General features: G+C 37.1%; 3 protein-coding genes and 1 pseudogene across 3 annotated transcripts; 2 read left to right on the forward strand and 2 right to left on the reverse strand.

Annotated features, from left to right (window-relative positions):
• Window positions 1–1,521: 1,521 nt before the first annotated feature.
• On the forward strand, window positions 1,522–3,875 carry LOC125191669 (putative calcium-binding protein CML21). The gene is made up of 5 exons (XM_048089066.2): window positions 1,522–1,650; window positions 2,143–2,363; window positions 2,764–2,966; window positions 3,307–3,481; window positions 3,608–3,875. The coding sequence occupies exons 2-5, from the start codon at window positions 2,168–2,170 to the stop codon at window positions 3,724–3,726; spliced, it is 693 nt and encodes a 230-aa protein (XP_047945023.1). The 5' UTR covers window positions 1,522–1,650; window positions 2,143–2,167; the 3' UTR covers window positions 3,727–3,875.
• A 924-nt stretch (window positions 3,876–4,799) lies between these two features.
• MYB80 (myb domain protein 103) lies at window positions 4,800–6,121 on the reverse strand. The gene is made up of 3 exons (XM_048096047.2): window positions 5,920–6,121; window positions 5,708–5,837; window positions 4,800–5,569 (listed from the first exon to the last, which is right to left on the reverse strand). Exons 1-3 carry the CDS (start codon window positions 6,050–6,052, stop codon window positions 4,903–4,905), a joined length of 930 nt encoding a protein of 309 aa, XP_047952004.1. The 5' UTR covers window positions 6,053–6,121; the 3' UTR covers window positions 4,800–4,902.
• A 411-nt stretch (window positions 6,122–6,532) lies between these two features.
• LOC125193135 (putative amino acid permease 7) lies at window positions 6,533–8,785 on the reverse strand. The gene is made up of 7 exons (XM_048090878.2): window positions 8,550–8,785; window positions 8,229–8,465; window positions 8,062–8,155; window positions 7,678–7,892; window positions 7,486–7,619; window positions 7,172–7,399; window positions 6,533–7,087 (listed from the first exon to the last, which is right to left on the reverse strand). Exons 1-7 carry the CDS (start codon window positions 8,620–8,622, stop codon window positions 6,683–6,685), a joined length of 1,386 nt encoding a protein of 461 aa, XP_047946835.1. The 5' UTR covers window positions 8,623–8,785; the 3' UTR covers window positions 6,533–6,682.
• A 5,395-nt stretch (window positions 8,786–14,180) lies between these two features.
• Window positions 14,181–22,251, forward strand: LOC125195159 (general transcription and DNA repair factor IIH subunit TFB1-3-like; annotated as a pseudogene).
• The last annotated feature ends 58 nt before the right edge of the window (window positions 22,252–22,309 follow it).

The raw sequence follows: 22,309 nt of genomic DNA on the forward strand, positions 1-22,309 counted from the left end.
CTGGCCGTGGCCTTGCTTTTTCTCCTGCCCCTTGCAGGCCCCGCCTCCTGGGGAGTCTCACGGATCGGCGATAGCCCCAGATCCTCAAAAGAGAAAGTCTCGATGCCGGCGTACTGAGTCTCCGGAACAGAAGAAGGGGAGTCATCGGCCAACAAATCTATATATGGCCGATAGACAGATTCCCCAGGCGTCCTCGGGCTCCTGTGCTGCATCGACCCACTCACCGACATATTTGGCGGCGTACCGCCCATGCCCACTGCCCCGGGCACCATCCCTCCCACCCCCGCCATATTTGGCGGCATACCGCCCATCCTCGCTGTCCCTGGCATAGTCACACACATCCCCGCCATATTTGGCGGCATACCGCCCATCCCCGCAGTCCCACCCATCCCCGACATATTTGCCGGCATACCCGCTGCCCCCAGCATCATCTGACCCATTTGACTCATCCAAGTGTACATATTGTAGAACATTTGGGGAGTCATCGTCGGCATATCGCCCATCCCCGCCATCTGAGGATTCATCCCCGCAAAATTTCCCTCCGCGAGGGTGTGTTCCCTCCGCTCGTGGTGGGGGAGTTTCTATTGTACTCCATTGTAGTAGAAATGAAATTTGTAGAGAGAGAGAAACTTGTCAACACAAGTGGTGTGAATGAAATGAAGTTGGGGGAGCCCTATTTATAGAGTTTATTATTTATTAAAAAAAAAATTTAAAATGTCGGACGTCCGACCGGGACGGGCGACCTTCGCCACAATGGCGCCCGTCCGGTCGCCCGTCGACGGGAGGGGCGAGGCCTTCGCAGGGGCACCCGGGACGGGCGCGGACGCCCTTCCCGCCCACTATGGCGCCCGTCCGGTCGGACATCGCCTACGGGTGAGTGGGAAGGGCGCCGTTGGAGACACCCTTAAGTAAGAGAAAGAATAATGTTGAGAAGAGTCTTATTTGCTTTAACATTTTCCCATTTTAACTATTTATTATCATTTTTACAAAACAAGTGCGCAAAAGAGTCGAGACTCCTAATGATGGACGAAGGGAGTAGTTAACAATTTAAAAATTATAGTTAGCAATATAACACATCTCACCCTACTCATTTATATATTCAGAGATAGAGGTGCGTTAAAATGACAACACATTTTAAAATAAATCCATACCATCATTCCTAGCCAATCATTTGTACACGTAGACGAATAATAAGCTGCCACATGACAATAAAAAAAGTGTTCAAGTGTAAAAATCTCGGCCAGCAATATATAACACTGTATACAATAATTTTTTTCTCGGCCAGCAATATCCAACACGCTATATAGCAATCTATAGATTGCTGTGTAGTATTTATAATATTGCTGGATATGTAGTGTCACGGTGCTTTAAAAAGTGTTGTTATTTTAAGTGCATATATTTAAATTGTCAAAATAAATATAGGTAGCATTGTTGGCATAATTCATATTTTCAGAGTTACTATAATACTCCTATTTATAAAGATGGCGAACCATTTGTACATCTCTGATTCATCATCTAATTTAGGAGTACTATATTTGATTTGTGTCAGTTTGTGTGAAATGTTTATTAATCTCCCCGACTCTATACGGCTGCTGATTCGAATCTTGTTGCTAATCACGATTCACAGCTTACCTCTCTGTATGATCTCAGGTGCCCGCCCGTTCTCTCTGGCTTAATCTCTTAAACACCGTTTGTTTTCTTTTGAAAATCTGCTGAGTTGAATGTCGATCAGATTTTTGCTATTTATCGGTGCCTATGCACGGGTTCTGATTAATTACCTACTATATCAAATTTAGAAAGGGGAAATCATGTAATTTATGGATTGCATCATACTCTCGAATGCTAATATTGGCCTCGCATTGATTTACAATTGGATGTTGAATCGCTTTTACGTCAATAATCCAATTGTGATTTCCATGAGTTTCTCAATCCATGTTTTCTGTTTTCCTTCATTATTTTTTCCGCCCTCTTAGGATTTGAATCTAGGTAAATATGAATGTGACTAATTTGATCTTTCATATATATTGTCATTTTATTTAATAGAATGGGCTGGAACATGTAATGTGTTTTAGTGGGGATTAATATTGTAAAGTAAACAAGTGCAATCTGTCTAATTTCTTTCATTTTTGCATTGTTTTGCAGAGCCAGTTTAATCTTCTAACTGAAAATGGGGGGTGTGCTTGATAAGGATGGATCTCCCGATGCTTCAGTCCCTAAGACAAAGATTGAGGCCAAAATTATCGAGGCAGTGCAAAAGAGAGAAGTTCAAGGGAGTTCTATCACAGCATTTAACAGCATTATCTTAAAGTTCCCAAAGATTGATGAGAGCTTTAGGAAGTGTATATCAACATTTGAAGAATTTGGTAAATTTCTTTTTAGACATGCTTGCTTCTGACTTAGTTGATTTGTCTTTTTATTGTCTCTTCGTTGGAATTTTATAATAGAACAGGTTGGCATTGCATAACGAATAAACTCAACAATAGTACTACTAAGCAGGGCCGTCACAATAAAAATGAAACGTCATATTGTGAGCAGTAAAGAATAATTCATGTAACATGCATGTATTCTTATATATGCTTTTTTTCTTCACAATCTTACTTCTTTGAACAATAAACAACTACTTAAAGAGTCTCTAAGTAGTAGATAACATGCAGTTTTCTGTGAAATTTCACCAATTTCTTGTTTGCTCTGTGGTGGTATTCCATGTTATCCACTTGAACAGTTGTAAGTTGTAACTAGAATCATTTTTTTTTCTCTTAATAGATGAGGATGGAAATGGTTCGATAGACCCACAAGAACTGAAAAACTGCTTCCACAAGCTAGAGATCAACTTCACTGATGAGGAGATTGATGGGCTATTTGAGGAATGCGATATAAATGATGATATGAGGATAACATTTAATGAATTTATTGTTCTCCTTTGCCTCGTTAACCTTCTGCAGAAAGATCCTGCTGCTGAGAACTGTGTATCCAAAACGTTCCACCTGCGCTTATTCTGCTTTTGTCTTTTATTTGAAAACGACTCTTTGATTGGTGCATTTGTCTTCTTCCGCATGCGTAATTGCTAGCTCATGGAACAAATTACTTGGATAAACATAAACTGACATTTGCATTGCACCTGAGGTTTTGAAGAAGATTTTAAAGCTTTTTTGTTTAGTCTTTTCCCTTGTGCGCGCTTCTTCATCACCAGCACTCTTGTTGAAGATATTCTTGAATTTGTATTTGGCTAAAGCATGTCTATATGATCATTGCTAAACAATGTTTGTGCATTTTCCTCTGCCTTGTTCTGGCCCTTGACACTAATAGAAGTCTCAGGTAGGAGGGCAGAGTCTCAAGGCTACTTTTGAAACATTAGTAGATGCATTTGTGTTTTTAGATAAGAACCAGGATGGTTATGTGAGCAAAAATGAGATGGTTCAGGCCATTAATGAAACTAATGCTGGAGAACGTTCTTCTGGGATGATAGCCATGAGGAGGTTTGGTTAGTATTCTCTCTCTCTCTCTCTGTGCAGAATGAAGGAATTGTTCGTCAGTTGGTTTTTTCATGAGTGCCTATCTTATGATGTGGAAGGTTCAATAGTTATTAAGCTGCCGTTGGTTTTTGCAGAGGAGATGGATTGGGACAAGAATGGAATGGTAAACTACAAGGAGTTTCTTTTTGCTTTTACCCGTTGGGTTGGATTTGATGAAAATGACGATGAAGCTGACAAAGAGGACGATAGTTGAACTTTCCATACTGCTTGATTTCAATGATGTTTCTGTTAAATATATGCTCATGCTCGCTGCTCATCTGAATTATTTTTTGTTTTGTTTTTCATTCGAAAGAATTTTGTAGTTGAAAGGAAGAAAGAAGTGAGAATTTTGTCACAGATCTCTATATTTATGTTGTAGAGAATAAAATAATATGTTCAGACATAAAGCCAAACTAGAAAAACCTGTATGAGGAATTGATTCTGTCGACTTTGGTCCTCTTTGGATCTCTTATCACCCGTAAACCGGCGGGAAAATAGAGGTTAAAATTATAGGCCTCAAACAATGTTCGAGGCGTTTACCATCGATTGCTCTTTCAAATAGACCACTTTTCTTCCTTGGGCCGAACTCGCTTAAAACTGCAGTTGCTGTGAAGGACTCGACACTTCACCATTTCATATGCGCCATATGGTCATGAACCATACTATCTACTCAAAACCACTATCCCAACGTCGACACCACCATCATGGACATAATTAAAAGCCCTCCTCCGTGACTTGAGGGCACTCCAAGCAAAGACTGTGGGACTTGACAAATAGACGTCAATGCCGTGATTTGTCTTAATGATTATGTTTACTATACATATTTTAGCCTTTGTCGAGTCTTTTAATTATTTACTAATGTAATTATTCATTTATTCTCTCTTTATTATGGGTTTTCTTTGTCAATTTTTTTTCTAGAATCAGTAGGAGTTAAACCATGTAGTGTTTAGGTAATTAGGTTTATTATAAATAACATAAACTTATTATGTTATGTCACTATTTTCTAAGAAATAAAGAGTTAGTTAGCTATATTTTCACCAATATTCTATCTACAAATTAGGGTTTTGATAAACCCTAATTCGTCCCACAACCCACGTTCTCTTAGTAGATACAAAATCTCCTCGTATTAGGATTTCATCCGCAAGATTTTGAGGCCATACTCTTAATTATTTCATGGGGCACATAATTTGTCGTTGTTTAGTGTTGTCAATTTCAAAAACCTATAAACGGATGAAACAGGACAACGAGTTTCATTTCTGCATATTAGTTTCATATTTTGCAATCACGTATGCTCTGATTATTTGGAGGATCGACATTTAAATTTTCAATCATCCACAAATTTGAACTCTATCCCTCACATTACTTTTTATCTCAATTATAATCTCAGAGATTAAATCATAGGATTCATCAAATCATTAGACTGCAAATCCCACAACGAACACTCGGAGTTGAACATGCTCTCCCCATTTCCGGTCTCCTTCCTACTCCCGGAGTCCTCGCCGCCGTGCTCCTCCTCCGCCACCTTCTCATGCAAGGCGCCGTCTCCCGCCATGCACATGCTCTGCCCCCACGGCGACGCCCCGGCCTCGTTGTCCAGAGACGCGAGCTCGTAGTGGAACCCGTTGTCCGAGCCGAACACTCCTCCGATGTAGCCCGAGGTGGCTCCGACGGGCTCCCACGGCTTGTCCAACGCCGCCGGCTCTTTGATGGCCTTGGACAATCCGAACTTGATCTTCTCGACTGTCTCGTCTTTGGTCTCCTCGTGCTTGACGCTGGCTGGGACGCCGCCGCTGTCGTATTGCTGGAGCTCTATGTTGATGCGGCGCTTGGTGAGGAGGTGGAGCATCTCGTCTTTGAAGCAGCCCAGGGCGGCCTCCGCCAGATTCGGCGCCTGGGGCGGCGGCAGCATCGCGATCTCCGTGATGAGATGGGAGAAGGGCTTGTGGGTCACCGGATCGATCCCCATCCCGGAGAGCTTCTTCTTCAGCTTCGTGTTCCAGTGATTCTTCACGTCGTTGTCCGTGCGCCCCGGAAGCTGCGCAGCTATCACAGCCCATCTTTTGCAAATGTCAAGAAAAAAACACATAAATCTTGCTAACTGATATGTTTTGTGATATCAATTGATATTAATGTGTTGACGAACTGATATAGTTATATGTTCTAACTTTAAGAAAAGTTCTGAAATGAACCATTACCTATTTCCAAGAACGGAATGCAAAGTGACAATAGTTTGCTCCTCAGCTTCGGAGAAGTGACCATGTTTGAGGTCGGGGCGGAGGTAGTTAGTCCATCGTAATCTGCAGCTCTTCCCGCATCTCTGAAGGCCTGTTGCAAGAGGATATATAATTACTATAAAAGGAAGAGGAATGAATTAGTAAATAGTTAAAGGGATAGGTAGAATGAAAACCAGCATGCTTGGGAATAAGGCGCCAGTTGCGGGTGCCGTGTTGGGCGATGTAAGAAGAGAGCTTCTGATCCTCCTCGGGCGTCCACTGGCCACGCTTGACGTTGTCTTTCTCGCAGCAGGGAACGCGGCCCATCTCGGCCTATTTAATCCTGAAAGTGTAGCAGGTAGTTTGTTGCTGGAAAAAAGTGATGTGGGGATTGGATTGGATTGTAAGTTTGAATGGTGTTGTGTTGTATAAGAGGGGGCGTAGATAAATGGTTAGTGAGGGTGGTGGGGCTGAGACTAGGCATTGAAAGCGCATGAATTCATTATAAAATTCAACGCTTGCTGAGCGTGTGAGGGAGGGGCCGGTAGCTCACCCCCAAGATGCCCGGTCAACCCCTCAGTTGACTCTCTCGTCATCATTCTTCTTAATTAATCATTTCCCCCATGCATTGCAAAGCTTCCCCACAAGACCTTCTGCTTCCTACCTATTCTTTTTTCTTACTTTTATATATATATCAATTCAACATTGGCACATGACCTTCATATGCTCTGAGCTACGGCAATTTTATATAAATAATCAAACCCAATTGAAAATCCCAACATCTATTTATTTTAATTGCAATTTGGATTTGTCACCTCAATAGCATTCATTATATTCAAACTAACTGATACTACCATATTTGGATCTTGTATTTCATAAAGTCCTAAATTGATATGCTCAAAACCCTGAGCTTTTTTTATATACATATTTTTTACATAATGAAGCAAGCAGCCTTAGCTATTCGGTTTCGAGTTGGGAGGTGAAGCGCGCAGAGACGAGTCCTTGAATGGAGGCGATCAAAGCCAGCGTATTTATGGCGAAACATAATGCGCTGAAGGCTCTGAACAGAATCCAGTTGCTTGTCCACGCTCCGATTCTCTTCCTTCTCAGGCACATTTCGACTGGGAAATATATGGCCATCGGCCAGAAGCTGATGGCTCCCAACACTCCTAACACTTGATTGAAGTAAGGGAAGGCCATCGCGATTACTGTCGTCGCCACCACATATGCTGTCCTGAAACAGACTCTATGTACATTCAAGGTCAGAGGCTTCAGCATTGGGAGTTTGAGAGTGAAATCTTTATTCAAGAATGTGGTGCTATGCTCCTTGTCCACCATTGCAAATAGAGTTTGAGAGTACATCTGAAATATGGAACAAATTTTGTGAATGTGATCACTAATTCACTATCATTTTATCAAGATTGAAGCAAGTGTAGAGAAGCTGACCTGATAGCCTCCGACTAAGTGCACAACAATGCACGCGTTAGCAAGGTCGATCAACCAGTAAGGCTCGTAGAATCCAAAGCCGGTCATGATGTTTCCTGGCGTTTGATCTCCAAATGCTGCATATCCGAAGCCGCCACAGCATAGATAAAAGAAGGTGGTGGCAGCCACCGATATCACTGATGCACGCTTCATTGTCCCGGTCTCGGATGGAGGGGATCGCAGCGTATCCTTTACCACAAAAAAAAATCGAAATCACACAATGTAGTAGCCTCTTTGTATCTTTAATAGATTTTAGTACTATTAAACTAGTTTGCCTGTATGCTGAGAACAATCATGGTGAATGGATAAGCAAATGCAATATCTCCCACTGCTTGAAAAACCAGCCAAAACTTGTCTGTGCTGGTTGATGCTTCTATTCCACTAATGCTTCCCATAATCACTCCATCCCCTGAAAATTTTTACATCAGTATTGCACCAAAATACGTACTAATAAAGTAGACGCGTACCGATGACTTGTGCAGCGCCTAACCCCAGCCCGATGGAAGAATAAGTGATGGACATGACTGCAGCGACCACCGAGAGCCATTCCATGCTGTGGAGATTAGGTATTTGAGACATGAAAATTTGAAGCAGACCGAACAGAAGCATCGGCTTTGTATCTCCGAATTCACACGGAGCATCGTGTCCGTACTTATGATAACAGTTGGACTTCTGTATTGCACTGCGCTTACCAAACATGAAAGGCAAAATTCAATACAAGTTTGATATTTTTCTTGCTAGGAAAGGAGTTCATTCATCCACAACTCTGTTTCTTGTTCAAGATTTTTCCACTGATCAAAAAAACAGATTTTAGGACTAGACTAGTAACTAGTTTGACCAATTAAATCCACCTCAGACATGTAGCAGTAGTTATAACATAGGCAATTCCTGTCCCAAAAAAATTGATCTGCATAAGTAGTCCACTAATCCAAGCACTCTTCTCACCTGCAACACACAAACCAAAAATTCTACAATCCAAATACATGTGATCAAGAATAGAAACAGATCAGAATCTAACCCAAATTGAGCTCAACAGCTTCAGTAAATGATCTATTCCTGATGGGACCATGCTCGGGGTCAGGGGACCGGTAGCAATCGCACACTAAAAACGTGGAAGTGAGAGTGACGGCAGCGAAGAAGAGCATCAAGAGAGGGCCAGCAATCCAGCCTAACTGCGCCATGCTCCAAGCCAGAGACAGCACCCCCGACCCGATCACACCGGTGATGATATGAGCCACTGCTGTCCATGTTGTCCCTTCACCATACAATATTATAGTACCTCAAAATTAATCAAAGTATGAAACCTCAAACAATAATAGTAATTCCAAAGCATACAAACCAGTTCTTTTGATGTCAGCGGTTTGAGAAAGATCAACAAGAGGTGAAGAAAGAAGCTGGTCCTCTACGCCCATTTTGATGAAACATCAATTTAGATGCAAGAATCCATATATTTCTAGTGAGAACAACAATGGAAGCTAGGTCAACCTTTTGAGATTTACTTCTGTAGCAAGCATTATTTTACGTGTCTGATACTTCTGTTCCATTTGAGGAGAAAAAGGGTCATCCCATTATTTTAATTGTCATCGACGATTAGTTCCTAAAATAATTGCAAGTGCTATCATTGCAACTTTGGAAATTTAAAAAAATATATATGTGGGTCAATCAAAATCGCACCGAATTATGATTCCTTATTTTCAGAATCTAGCAGATCAACTTATTTTATTTTGCACCTCCACTATTCAAATATTTCAATATAAAAAGTTGAAGCTTGTATGTGTGAGCTGTCGTCGGCGTGGACTTAAGCAAATATGAGAAAATTCAATGTTCTAAACGTGCAAGCTATGCAATATCAAACTGCATGCGTCTTCACGTTTATCACAAATCAATGACAATTCGTGCATCATTTACCTGATCTGATTTAAGCCTAACCGTCAACATGTTACATTCACACATTGTTGAACGCAAATACTATACAACAACTAGTATATAAGAAAAGTTTATATGTGAGCAGAGTAGTCCTTGAACAGATCCAATCAACAGAAAGACATATAGTTTATCCTTTTTATTGAAAGAAATATTATTATAATTACTAATCTATGGATGTAATCAATTGCTAACTAATTATCAATCTCAAATTAAGACCAATTTTCAACCATTAGACTAGAAAATCTTCTGGTTAATATAATGCCAAGTGTAATATATTTTAAATTTAAATAATTATTAATTAAATTAAAAGGGTATTAATGTCAAATCCTATAGGCAGTAATTATAACTAACCACTTTCTCTCTCCTCAAAATCATCTCAAATCTTTAAATTTACGTAACTCTCTCAATTTAAATTATTTTTTCGCAAAAAATATATCAAATTAAAGATAATTTAATAAGGATTCCAACGAGATCTCAATTGCATATGTTCCGACGACGTTCGGATGATGAAATTTGATATTTTTTATTTTAGTTTTCGTAAATGTTGATACCCAGATTTTTATCAACAAATCCATCAAAAAATCTCAATAAAACCATGTAAAAATCTTAATAAATATGTGTTGATATTTTCTTGTACTAATGTTGATATTCTTATATCATATTGTTGATATTTGTAATACACAATGTTGATATAAAAAAACACCCACGAAAATTATCATATGATAACATAATGACGATATTACCCTTTTGTTGATATTTTATCTACTATTTATTGAGATTTGTGAGCTTTAATCTCATCCACTTATTTTAAAATCTAAGGGTGGAGATTTAGTCTTGATTTTGGATTTAAGACCCTACTAATCCATATATCCTTTTGAAGTTTGAAAACAACAATTCAGGTTTAATAATCGAAATTATTGAATTAACTAATTAATCTGTATTAATTTGTCCATCTGTTATAGATTGCAGAAACAAAATTTAAATCATTTAAATATTTTTATTATTATACTTTCTAGAATCCATTGAATTGGAATTAGCCGAAAAGGGTTCTTTCACAATTTAGATTTACCTTTTTTTAAATATGTATATGGAAAAAAAAAACAATTAACATTCCCACCACGACTCCCGATTTGTTTTAGAATAGAATAGATTTTATTGTAAAACTACTCCGCGTTAATCAAAATCAATTTCCATACATAGAAATTAAAAACAATAAATAAATCCTTACTTCTCTGTCTCTCTCCCGCCAATTTCGCCTCCTCAAAACCCTTAAATCTCTGCATTCATCATGGCTCCGTCCTATGAACTCCTCTCCCCGCCTTGATTCACCGGCGAATTTTCGATTGATCGATATATATATATGGGAGCATTAAGGTCCTATTGCCCCCTTAGTGTCTATTTCCTTCTTAATATCAATCATTAGATTGATGGAATGAACGGACTAGATTAAAAGGCCAGATCTGATCCCGTTTTGCATTATTTGGTCGATTTGGTGCATTATGGGGGTAGAATAGGAAACACAAGATTTTGTAGATGCGTTTCAAAACTGCAAAATCCGAGATTTCAGCATATTGATATCATTCCAATTTTGAGAGACCATTAACCTTCCACTCTCTCACCGTCACTTCGTCTCTCTCTTCTCCCTCAATTCCCCTCTCTTCCAAACCCCTAGCCGCCCCAAAATCGATCAGAAAAACCGCAATACAAGTCGTTTTTCACCGTAAATATTTTCTGATCTCGACATTAGTCCATCGTCTCGGGTTTCTCCCCATTCTACGGTTTATTTGGCGACGTCAAGCAAGCCATCGTCAACAATTTCTACAAAGGGATAAATCCGTTAAGTTTTCGACAATTGATTGTCGCAACATCTCCACTATTTTGAAAATCCGAGGTTGCTCTCTTTCATAACATAAATTCAATATTAGGTCTCTCTATTGTATGTCGTTCGTTGATTCAATTTTTGGTATTCTTTTTAGTGCTTGTACAAATATTCTGTCAATTTGCAGATTTTGGTTTGGTGATGGATTTCAATTTTGATTTGCTACACTATTAAATTTAGGTTTTAGTAATTCTTTGATGAATCTATTTAGTTCTGATTTTAATTGAATGGGTTGTTATTGGGATCCAATTTTTATCAAATTTGAATCTTGATACAGTTAATGTGGTCATTTTCTGTGCATAGTTGTGTGTTTCTGTGAAATATTTTGTTACTACATTATTATGATGCATTATTTGTTCATTGTAGTACATCATTGACCATTTTCTTGCATTTGTACTGTGTATTCATTGAGAAATTGTGCATTATTGTCAATATGGTGTATATCTAAATTTTGTGCAAATGTGAAACGATTGGTTCACACTGAGATAATGCATTATTTGTTTGTTGGGGGACATTATTGACCAATTTCTTGCATTTCCAATTTGTGTCATATTGAAAAATTTGCTTGATGTTGTACATTACTAAACAGTATGTTGAATTTTTGGTTTGTATGCATTTCACGGATGTACATTATTTGGTTCATATTATCCATTATATGGTTGATATTGTACATTATTGAATAATGGTGTCTACGCATTAGAATATAAGTTATACTATACATTGGTTAAATTTGAATTTATGCATTATTTACTCATTTTTTAACATTAATTAGCAAGATTTGTGCATTATAGAATACTCATGTGATACATCTCTGTGTCTTATTTTGAAAAAGCGGTAGACGATGTTCTTCCAATCACATTAAAGCATAAATTAGCCGAGGACAAAGCAGAGACTAGTACAAATGTATAAATATTTTCGTGTAATGGATTATATTTACTCAGTAATGGACGATTTGTGTCCTGTAATGTATATGTTTCTGAGACATTTTTGTTCTAATTTTATGAGTATAACTTATAAACATAATGTGAAAATATTTCAGTGTAATGGATTTTATTTACTCAGTAATGGACGATTTGTGTCATGTAATGCATATGTTTATGAGATGTTTTTGTTGTGATTTTATGAGTAGTTTTAACTGATAAACATAATGTACAACTATTTCAGTGTAATGGATTTTATTTACTCAATAATGGATGATTTGTGTCCTGTAGTAATGGACGATCTGTACATTATTCACTGATTCGTGCACATTATTAGATACTATTAGTACATTATTTATTGTACTAAAAAATGAAATTTAATTCATGTTGTGGTGCTATAACCTAGACCCATGGGTTGCTAAACCCAAGAGGAATGATTCAAACTCTCTGCCATTTGTGATGGTTCCGTTTGTGAGAGGGTACTATAACTTAGCCCCATGTATTGCTAAACCCAAAGGGCATGAATTCAATTTCCTTTCAACATTATTCTATTCAATCTGTACATTATTAACTGATCCGTGTACATTATTAGATACTATTAGTATATTATTTATTGTACCTGAAACGCATTAAAAAATAAAATTTCATTCATGTTGTGGTGCTATAGCCTAGCCACATGGGTTGCTAAACCCAAAGGGAATGATTGAAACTCTCTGCCCTTGGTGACGTTTTCGTTATTCGGTCGGTACTATACCCTAGCCCCAAGGATTATTAAACCCAAAGGGGAATGGATTTAATTTATGTCACACTTCAAACCCATTGTAATGTACATTATTCAAAGCTGGCATATACATTATACAACTATAATCGTACATTAATACAATCTACATTATACACTTAATATAGTACATTACTTGTCGAAAATTTACAAGTTGTAACTGACGAAAAGAAAACACGTAATCTGTAAGCAATAGATGATTTCATGAAAATAAAACGACAATCGATGAAAAATAAATCTGTATACAAGGATGAACTAATCACAAACAAATACAGAAAACCATATATGTCAATTAAACGACTAATACAATAACTTTCTACCAAAATTGGTGAATAATCAATTAAGTAACTGAATGTATAACCTTCTTCCATTGTTGACATGAATGAAACGAGAATGAGTGAAATCTCGAAAAATGGAGACAATAATGAAAAAAAGCAGATGTGTTGAATGGAAAAGAGGATTCGCGACGACAATCAAACACTGCAGATGTCTTCATTGGAAAAGAGGTTTTGCAATGATAATTCGGAGATATAATCTATCAACAAATTATTATGGGACGAGAAAATAAAAAATTGCAGATATATTCAATGTAGAAGACGATGATAATTCTGGTAGAGAGTGATTAGAATTGACGTGTAAGGGCCGCGGAGGTAGAAGACGGCAGTGTCGTATGCGCGGGCGGCGGCGACGTCAGTGGAGTAGGAGCCGAGCCAGATTCGAGATCTCTTGTTACAAAGTAGAACACCGGCGTCTACAATGAAGAGATAGATGAGAGAGAAAATCTAGTTTAATTTAGAAAAAAAAATTAGAATCAATCTTCATTAATCATGTGTTAATATTAGAGGGAGAGATTTATGGAATGAAATAACCGATGCCTAATGCTTTCCCAAAATGACCTTTTTGAATTTTTTAAATATTTTAATTAAATACATGTGGCACTATTTTTGGCCATTAGATCTTCAAATTGTGTGGCCAAGATTGAGAAGGAAAAAGAACAAAAGATGAAAAAAGGATGTGAATACATCCCTATATATATATATAGGGGTGTGTTACGGTCAGAACAGTGTTACGGTCAGAACGTCAAATCATGTACATTTTATGCACATATAATGTACCACAACCATATGTAATAATGTACCACCCCAAAATAATGTACATTATATGAGGATGTACATTATTTTGGGGTGGTACATTATTACATATGGGGGTGGTACATTATATGTGCATAAAATGTACATGGTTTGACGTTCTGACAATATTTAGCGTTCTGACCTGAATACATCCCCCTCTATATATATATATATATATATATTATATATATATATTTGCGTTGTATTCTTTATTTCTTGCGATTCGGATTGCAGTATGTAGGATATGCAAGTAATTAAGCGCGTTCCTGGTTCCCTCAAACTGGTTGTTAATTATGCCCTACCACTTCGCTTTATTTTGTGTTTAGTTGGAGCACTGATGGCATTCTATCATGGAGATTTACTTTTAACTGTGGAATCAATTGGTGTTATTCCTGAACGTGTTGTTATGCACAAAATTATGTTTGGTAGGATGTACTGTGTTGTTGGCGTGTTCTATTTACTCGTTGTTTTGGTGGTTTTCTGTTTCCCAGACTATAGAAAGATTCATCTTCACGCCAGATGATCAAAAATTGGGCGTCAACCTAAATGTGGAGTTTAAAGTAGTTAAAGGTGCTCCCTGTCTACATTTTCAACCTCACTGGGAGAGGGACTGAGATATTGATTCTCTGTAGTTATACTTTCTCAAATTTCTCTCTGCAATATACTATATTGACTCTGCTTGCTTATAGTGATCCCATGTTAACAACCCTGTGTATCCAAAAACTTTGCATTTGGGTTTGAATGATCTGAAATCCATGAAATTTTATCAATCATGGTTGTTTGGACATGGAGTTAAATCCTCAACCAAAACCAAATCTATAAGAATTCCCAATTTGTCTACTTACTAAATGTAGATTCACATCGCAGCCTTGTTAATTTCAGGTTACAAACTCACCAATGAGGGCAGTAAACAACGGGCCCTGCTTAATCTCACGCAGGATCAGGTCCGTGGTCCTAATAGTCTGCAACTCTCACAACTAAAGTGTTCCCTAAGATGTTGTCTATTGTCTTGTTCATCTCTATAAGTAACTATCTTATATATGTGTTATTCCAGGGGGGGAGTTACATTTTTGAATTTAAACGTTTTGCTGATCGTGATGCATGCCAGGAAATTGTTGGTGAGTCACAATTACTGGTAGTCTTTCGCCATGTAAAATTCGCATACATCTTGAGGTTGTCTGGTAAAATGGTGATTGGCTAGATTCACTATCTCATGCTACAGCCATGTTTTACTGGTTACTTGGAAAAGAGAAAATATGGTTTTCTTTTTGGCTGACAGGCCTCCACAAACCTTTTAACAAATGCTTTTTGTTATGTTGGTGTGTTAACATGCTGTATAAAGTTTCTATGGCTATGAGGTTCGTCTTTTGGATATAGTTGGAATCTGTAATATATGTCACCATATATTTAGAAAATAAGATTTTCACATGTTTGATTAATAGTACTCCGTAATGAGTACTTATATAAAAACACGAGTATTTGGACAGCAGCTAATACTGTTGCATTTTAGAGTTTTTACTCTCAAAATATATAAACGTTACTATATCTTACAATGAGTATGATTTATCTACAGCTAGGGCCATTGCATTCTATGCCAATGAGCGACTTAGTAGCATAGAAGCAGAGCGCAGAATTGAGCAACTTAGTAGCATAGAAGTGGAGCGCAGAATTGAGCTACTGCAGGAAAATAGGTAAATCGTTCACTAATTCTAAAAATATCTCTTACCCGTCTATGATTTGAAAACGGAAATGAAAAAGCATTTGTTTAATATTAAATGAAAAGGCATATGACTAGTAGGTTTGTGAGATTAATGTAAAATCAAGAAGGTGAATATGATGCAAAATTCGAGTAGGGATAGTTAATAATTTAATATAAACTTGAGAGTCCAATACTCTTTCCTGAATAATCTGATAAATACTTGCTTCGTGGTTTGGAAATCCATTATATTTAAGTGACTGTCATATCATAGTTCTTATTTGCATTTTGCTAGATAAGATCGAATGATGGATCTCATCCACTTTCCTTTTTGGTTTGTCTCATCAAAGATGACTCATTACTAAAAATGAAAACACATTTATCTCTACTTTATTCTCTCTCTCTTACTTTACTCTCTCCACTTAACACATAAAATAAAGTTGCATAAATTCTCGTGCCATCCTAGGAAGGGGTCATCTTCCTTGGGACGGAGTGAGCAGTACATTTTTCTAACGCTCTTTCCCTTAGGTTGCTTTTTGTCCTAGGCTTTTTGTTCTTTCCCCTAGGTGACTTTTGTATCTGTTTATATTACCTACGTGTCTTTACATCTTTTTATATTCCTTAGGTGATTGCATATCTTTATATTATCTACGTGACTTTATATCTAGGTGACTTTATTATGTCTTAGTTTGATTCGAAAATCATTGAAAAATTTGCAATTTTTAAGTTTCAATTTATGCTTCATATTCATTGTAAATTTTAATTTTTAGTAAGGTTAACTAGGAATAGATATATAGAGAATTAGCTGTTACTATGTCCCGATTCGTGGGGCACGCCCCGTCGCCCCGCGCTCTTAACCACACTGGTCTCTTTTCCAAGCCTTCAACATTGCATTGTCTCCAGCCATTATATATTTTTTTCATTCGCAATATGTTGGTATTATGATGGTTTCTTTTGTCAATGGAAGATATAAAAACTATACCAATGTCTAAATCTTGAAGCAATATTTCTCTACGAAGAATCTACAAGTGAGATAGTTTAGAAAAGTGCATCTAATCGTTCTTCCTTTATTTACATAGTATCTTTATTATTCTAGCATGATCAAGCTTCAGCTTGAGCCTGAGCCTAAACTCCTCTCTTAGGGAGCTTTCAGTGTCTTTTTTTTTATTTCTTGTAGTTAATGTACTAAATAGTTGTAATTGGCAGAGAGTTACGGATACTGCACAAGCAATTTTGTATCTGGAGGTATACTGACAGATGAGGAATTTTGGGCATCAAGGAAGGTTAGCTATTGGAATGTTTTGTTCCAGCCAGACTATTTTGTACTCCCAACATTCCTAATATACTCTCCCGTCCCATTACAAGTGGCATGTACTTCACTTCGGGTTGCCCCATTATAAGTGGCCTGTCCGAAAAAGTAAGCATTTTACACACAAAAAGTTACTCAAATTTAGTGGACCCCACCACTTTACAACGTACACACAAAACAACATTTTATTAGGCTACAGGCCCAGATCAAATAGGTCACTTATAATGGGACGGATGGAGTATGTTACTAGTTTTTAAATACTCCCCCCGTTCCTTCATAGTTGAGTCATTTTTCCATTTCGGGAAGTTCCCTCATAGTTGAGTCATTTCCATTTATAGTAATTTTTTCCTCTCTCTTACTTTACTCTCTCTACTTTATTCATTTTTTACTTTATTCTCTCTACCTTTTTCTCTTTCTTACTTTTTTATCTATTTATTTAACACACTCAACATTCATTTCTTAAACTCCGTGCCGAAAAGTTCCGCCTCAACTATGAGGGAACGGAGGGAGTATTAAATTTGTGAACTGTTTGTTTTTTCCACTTGCACCATTTGATGAAAAGGTTATATGCATTATATATGTTTTTGGCAAATATGAGTTATATGTAATAGCTAGGTTTCATTCATGTTGTGCAGAAATTGCTAGACCAGAATGATAGCAGAAGGCCAAAGCAACAGCTAGCATTAAAAAATGAAACATGGAGTGTGATGCAGGTATAATAACTATCCTTGCAAAGCTTTAGTATGAAGTTACAAATGCGTGTATATGGTTAAGCATGCAACGCTATGCTTGTCTTGGTGTGTGCACTGACTCTTAGTTTGCTTTTCTCTCATTGTGTTCTAACACAGTTAAATTCTCTGTCATGTTGCTATTTTAATGATTTGGTTGTATAATTTGTATATAGGTAGATCTTTGTTTGGAATGACATCTGTTATAGTGGACAATTACCTCAGCTCTCAAAAGGCCACAAAAAGGCATAGTCAAGCCTTATCATATGCAGTTGCTTCTGGGATTTTATGATACTCCAGTCAGAACTAAATATGTATACAAGGGGAGAATCTATTATTAAGTACATATTCTTTGTACCTTGGGTTGGAAATCTTTATATAGCTCGATTCCATTGCATCCACTGAAACCTGCCCTGACTTATTATAAATTTTGAATGGTCACTATGGTTATTCATAATATTAACAATGGACCTCCTGTTCACATCTCTTTTGCTGTCTTTCAGTCAAACATAGCACATTTAACTTACCGGCGTTGCCGCCAGAAATCATTCATCAGGTATGTTGTCTTCTCCATTGCATTTGTTTCTTCCTGTTTGTGTGTTTCTTTTCTGGAAACCTGTAAGAGTCATGATAGCTTTCGAATTGTAACTTGTTTATCAAACTATTTTCCTTTGCTCGCGAGAACCATTAAATCTTAATAAACTAACTGGAAATGTACTCTGATAACACATTCCAAAAAACCAATTAACTTCTGAAATTATATTTCCCCTGAAACCCTCATTTGATTCTCTACATGCCTTGCACTATCATCAAGTGACATGCTCTTACCCATTGTCTTGCATATGATTTCACATATTTAATCAGTTAAGTAAATGCTCTCTAATTATTGCTAGTTCCCACTTCTCCAAAGCCCATTCGTTTCTCAAGACTTTTGTTTGTTATCTTTTTTTATTAACTATAAGTAACAGGTGAGTTGAAACTTTGGGAGAAGTATGAGAGACTAATCACCTATTTATAATTTTATACCCGGCTAGAATGTATGAAGTGAGAAATTCTCTCCATGTTTTAACTGCAATTCTTTGTTTGATGAATGCTTTTAGTATGTTTCATTCTCAAAAGTCAAAACTTGCTAAACCTAGAAATTGTTTAAATTTTTAACAGATATTTGCTGAAAAACCAGCAGTTTGCCAAGCATACTTGGAGTTTGTCCCTCGCAAGGTAGGTAGAATTCCAAAATATTCTATTTTAATTTTCAAGAAGCTTATGACTGCTCAGTGTCTCCTTAACTGTAAATCTGTAATCCACCGTCTCTTTTCTATTACGATCTCACATGATAATTGTGAATCTCAATAGTTAATGTCAAGAGTAAGATTCAGTGGGTTTCTCAAAGACCTTGTATTCATACTCAGTTTTCCTTCATACCTTCATGTCTCCTAATTTGATAATAATTTTATTCTGGAGCGTATGGCTTTCCTGCCAAGAATAATGAGTTCAGACATTATATCTTCAAATGTTTAATCATATGTCCAATAAATTATTTGTAATTGGAGGAGGCAGTTGCTGCCCTTTCACATCCTGATAATCCAGCCACTTCAGCAATATGCTCGTACAAAATGCTGTCACAATGACATCACTGGTAAAAGGATTCATTCTTGTATTCTCAGATGTCTAATAAGGAGTTCTGGAACAAATATTCAACAGCACAACATCTTCACAGTACAAGAGATATAGTAGCAGCTGCTGCAGTGGCTGCTGTAGATGAGGAACTTGATGTTTTCTTAAAGCGAGATGATTTACTGGAGAATGAAGCTCGGAGGAAAGTAAGTTCGTTTGAAGTCTGTATTTTCTCCGTCCGTTGGCATTTTTTTTGTTGATACTTGGAATGAGATTTTCTATTCATCTGACTGCACTTAATTATTTCACCAGATTAGGCGTGTTGATCCAACTGTGGACAGTGAAGATGATGAGGGTGATGATTACACACATCTCCCGGTAAATTTGATCTTTGCCCATATTTTGTAGGCAATTTGCTGGAATCTGGTTCTAGATAGGTTTTTATCTGTCTGCTCATACCTGTGTGTATATTTTTCTTCTGACACTAAGTCCAATAACAAATTTGGAACTAAATAAATTTGATAGAACCATTCTTTGTTTAACACAGTACTTACTGATTTTTTGTGTAGTTCTACTTTGTGTTTATGCTAGTTTTATTGACAGTATCTTACATAAGAATATTATAAGGTCTCAACTACTTGATATGTGCTTACTTTTATCTCATTTTATACATATGCTTAGTTGAAATTGTAGGATCATGGGTTAGTTCGCGATGAGACCAAGGATGATTTGGACTCTCAATATGAGCCATACCGAAGGTCTTTTTCCCAAGATTTGAATCAGCATTCTGCAGTTGTTCTTCAAGGAAGAGTTGTGGGTAAGTTCCACTGAAAGGTTAACTCTAGCCAATTTCATTTGGCTATCACTTTTTTTTCCTGCATGCATATCATCCAAAATCACATCTTACACAATGTGTTATCTAAGCCATAAGTACAGTTGAACAAATGTCTTGGTTTAAATTTTGAGATTCAAATATGTGATAGCTTTACTTTTCTTTCTGTGCCATTAACATGAGAACAGATGTCGAGCTGAGTGATGCAAGGTCTGTTGCTCAAGCCCTTACCAGGATAAAGCAGGGTAGGTGATATTTCAACTTCATTGGCCATTCATATGGATACAAAACACTTCTCATTTTCCTGACATTGTAAAGAGTCTGCTTATTAACATTGAGTGTATATTTTCAGATGAATTGTCTAATGATAAAATTAATACAAATTTCGAGAAAGAGCTATCCAACAGGATTTCTCAAAGTGCAGAAATTGAAGATCTTCAGGGGCCTCGAGATCCTGCTGTCACACCCCTCAATATCAAGGTTTGGTTGCATTAGTCCCCAAGAGCAATAAATTTTGACTGTTTTAATTTTTTCAATAGGATCCGAGGGACTACTTTGATTCTCAGCAAGCTACTGCACTAAAGCATTGGATGGTACAGGTTCAGCTACAAAACCCTTGATATCCAGTGCGAGTGCCCAGAAAGCTTATGACTCATTAAGGAATATCATATTTGATATTAATGAGGTGGGGTTAATTGAACCGATAATGAATCAGGAGGTCGCCCTAAAGGTATATAACCTCCATGTGTGCCTTTGCATCCCTGACTTTCTTGTAATAAGTTAGAGTATGAGACGATTTGCATTGTCAATGATCGACACAGAAAAATTAACTAAGTTTCACTAATAACAGGTCCTCAGTGGGTTCACCCAGAGTATCTCTAGCACCAAGTTCCATCTTGGAAACAGTCCCAACGACAGTATCCTGGATATGTTACCAGAAGTTACTAAAGAAGAACTCTTGCATGTAGGTTATGCCCTATAGTTGCCCTTTTTCTAGTCAAAACTCAGAAACATTATCCAAATTTTAATATCCATAATAGTGTGAAATAAAGTATATCCTATTTTGCAGCACTGGACTTCAGTGCAGGAACTCTTGAAACACTTCTGGTCATCATACCCTCTTACAACAAAGTACCCTAATAATAAGGTAAGATGGTTTCATTTTCTGGGACATCACCCAATTTATGGCTATTTGGTTATTTAAAGGTATTCCTTGTTCCAATTGTTTATTCCACCAATGTTGGTATGTTTCCACTTGCCAGTTCTCTAAAGAAACTTTGTGTATGTTGTAATATTGAATTTTTTTTTTCCGCAAGAACTGAAATATTTGATACACGTTATTAAGTTCTAAACACTTACAATTCTCAGGAAAAGAAAATTTCATGATTAATTGTCAATCATCATTATCCCTTTTAGAAGTATTATCTCTTAGAATCATACTATACACATTACTGCTGCACCAGTGTATCGCTCCGCGCATCCATGCGAAGTGAATTAGCATATTTACAGCATCTTATCGAACTTTAGCTCCCAATATGAAGGTTTGGTAAAAATTCATGAATATTGTAGCTAATCCATTGTTTCCAAAGTATTTGGGGTTTACAATGTAATGTAGCTGCACTTCTAACCCTTACTGTTTTGCTCCACAACAATTGAAATGCTATTCTATAGAGCTGGGCATAGGGCTTGCTGTTTGTGATTTTAGTAGTTAATGCCAGATAACTGAAATTTCTGTTTTTAACAATTAGTCCCATTCTTCATGAAATGGAAATTGAATATAATTATGTTTGATTAGGAAGTTAGCTTAGTTGATATGGAAGGGCACAATAATACTTTGAAGTTAACTAAAACTGCATCCTAATTGGTTATCCATCATCAGGTCACCAGATTGAAAGATGCAATGTCCCAAGTATATCCCAATTTGCAGGTAATTTACCTATTGAGGAATGTTCAGTTATGGGTCTGTCCTGGATAACTCTCTTACACTGTTCCATCATGCTTTAGGAGATGAAGGAATCTGTACAGTTTGATTTCAGGCATCAGGTTTCCCTTCTTGTTCATCCAATGCTTCAGGTTAGCACTAGAATCATTGCATCTGCACGTTTCGAAATTTAATATCCCCTCGCTACAAGTTAAGTGGAGAGAACCTTGTCGTAGGCTCTGGATGCGGCGTTTGCACACTACGATGCAGATGTACAGAGGAGATATGGAGAAAAATGCAATGGGTAGTGTGATACAACCCCTATTTAGTGGCCATTGTTTGGCAATATGTTGACTGTCTTTTTGT

This window comes from Salvia hispanica, chromosome 4 (assembly GCF_029641045.1).
Source record: "Salvia hispanica isolate PSC_SH4W2 chromosome 4, Shi_PSC_v1, whole genome shotgun sequence".
NCBI classification, from domain to species: Eukaryota; Viridiplantae; Streptophyta; class Magnoliopsida; order Lamiales; family Lamiaceae; genus Salvia; species Salvia hispanica.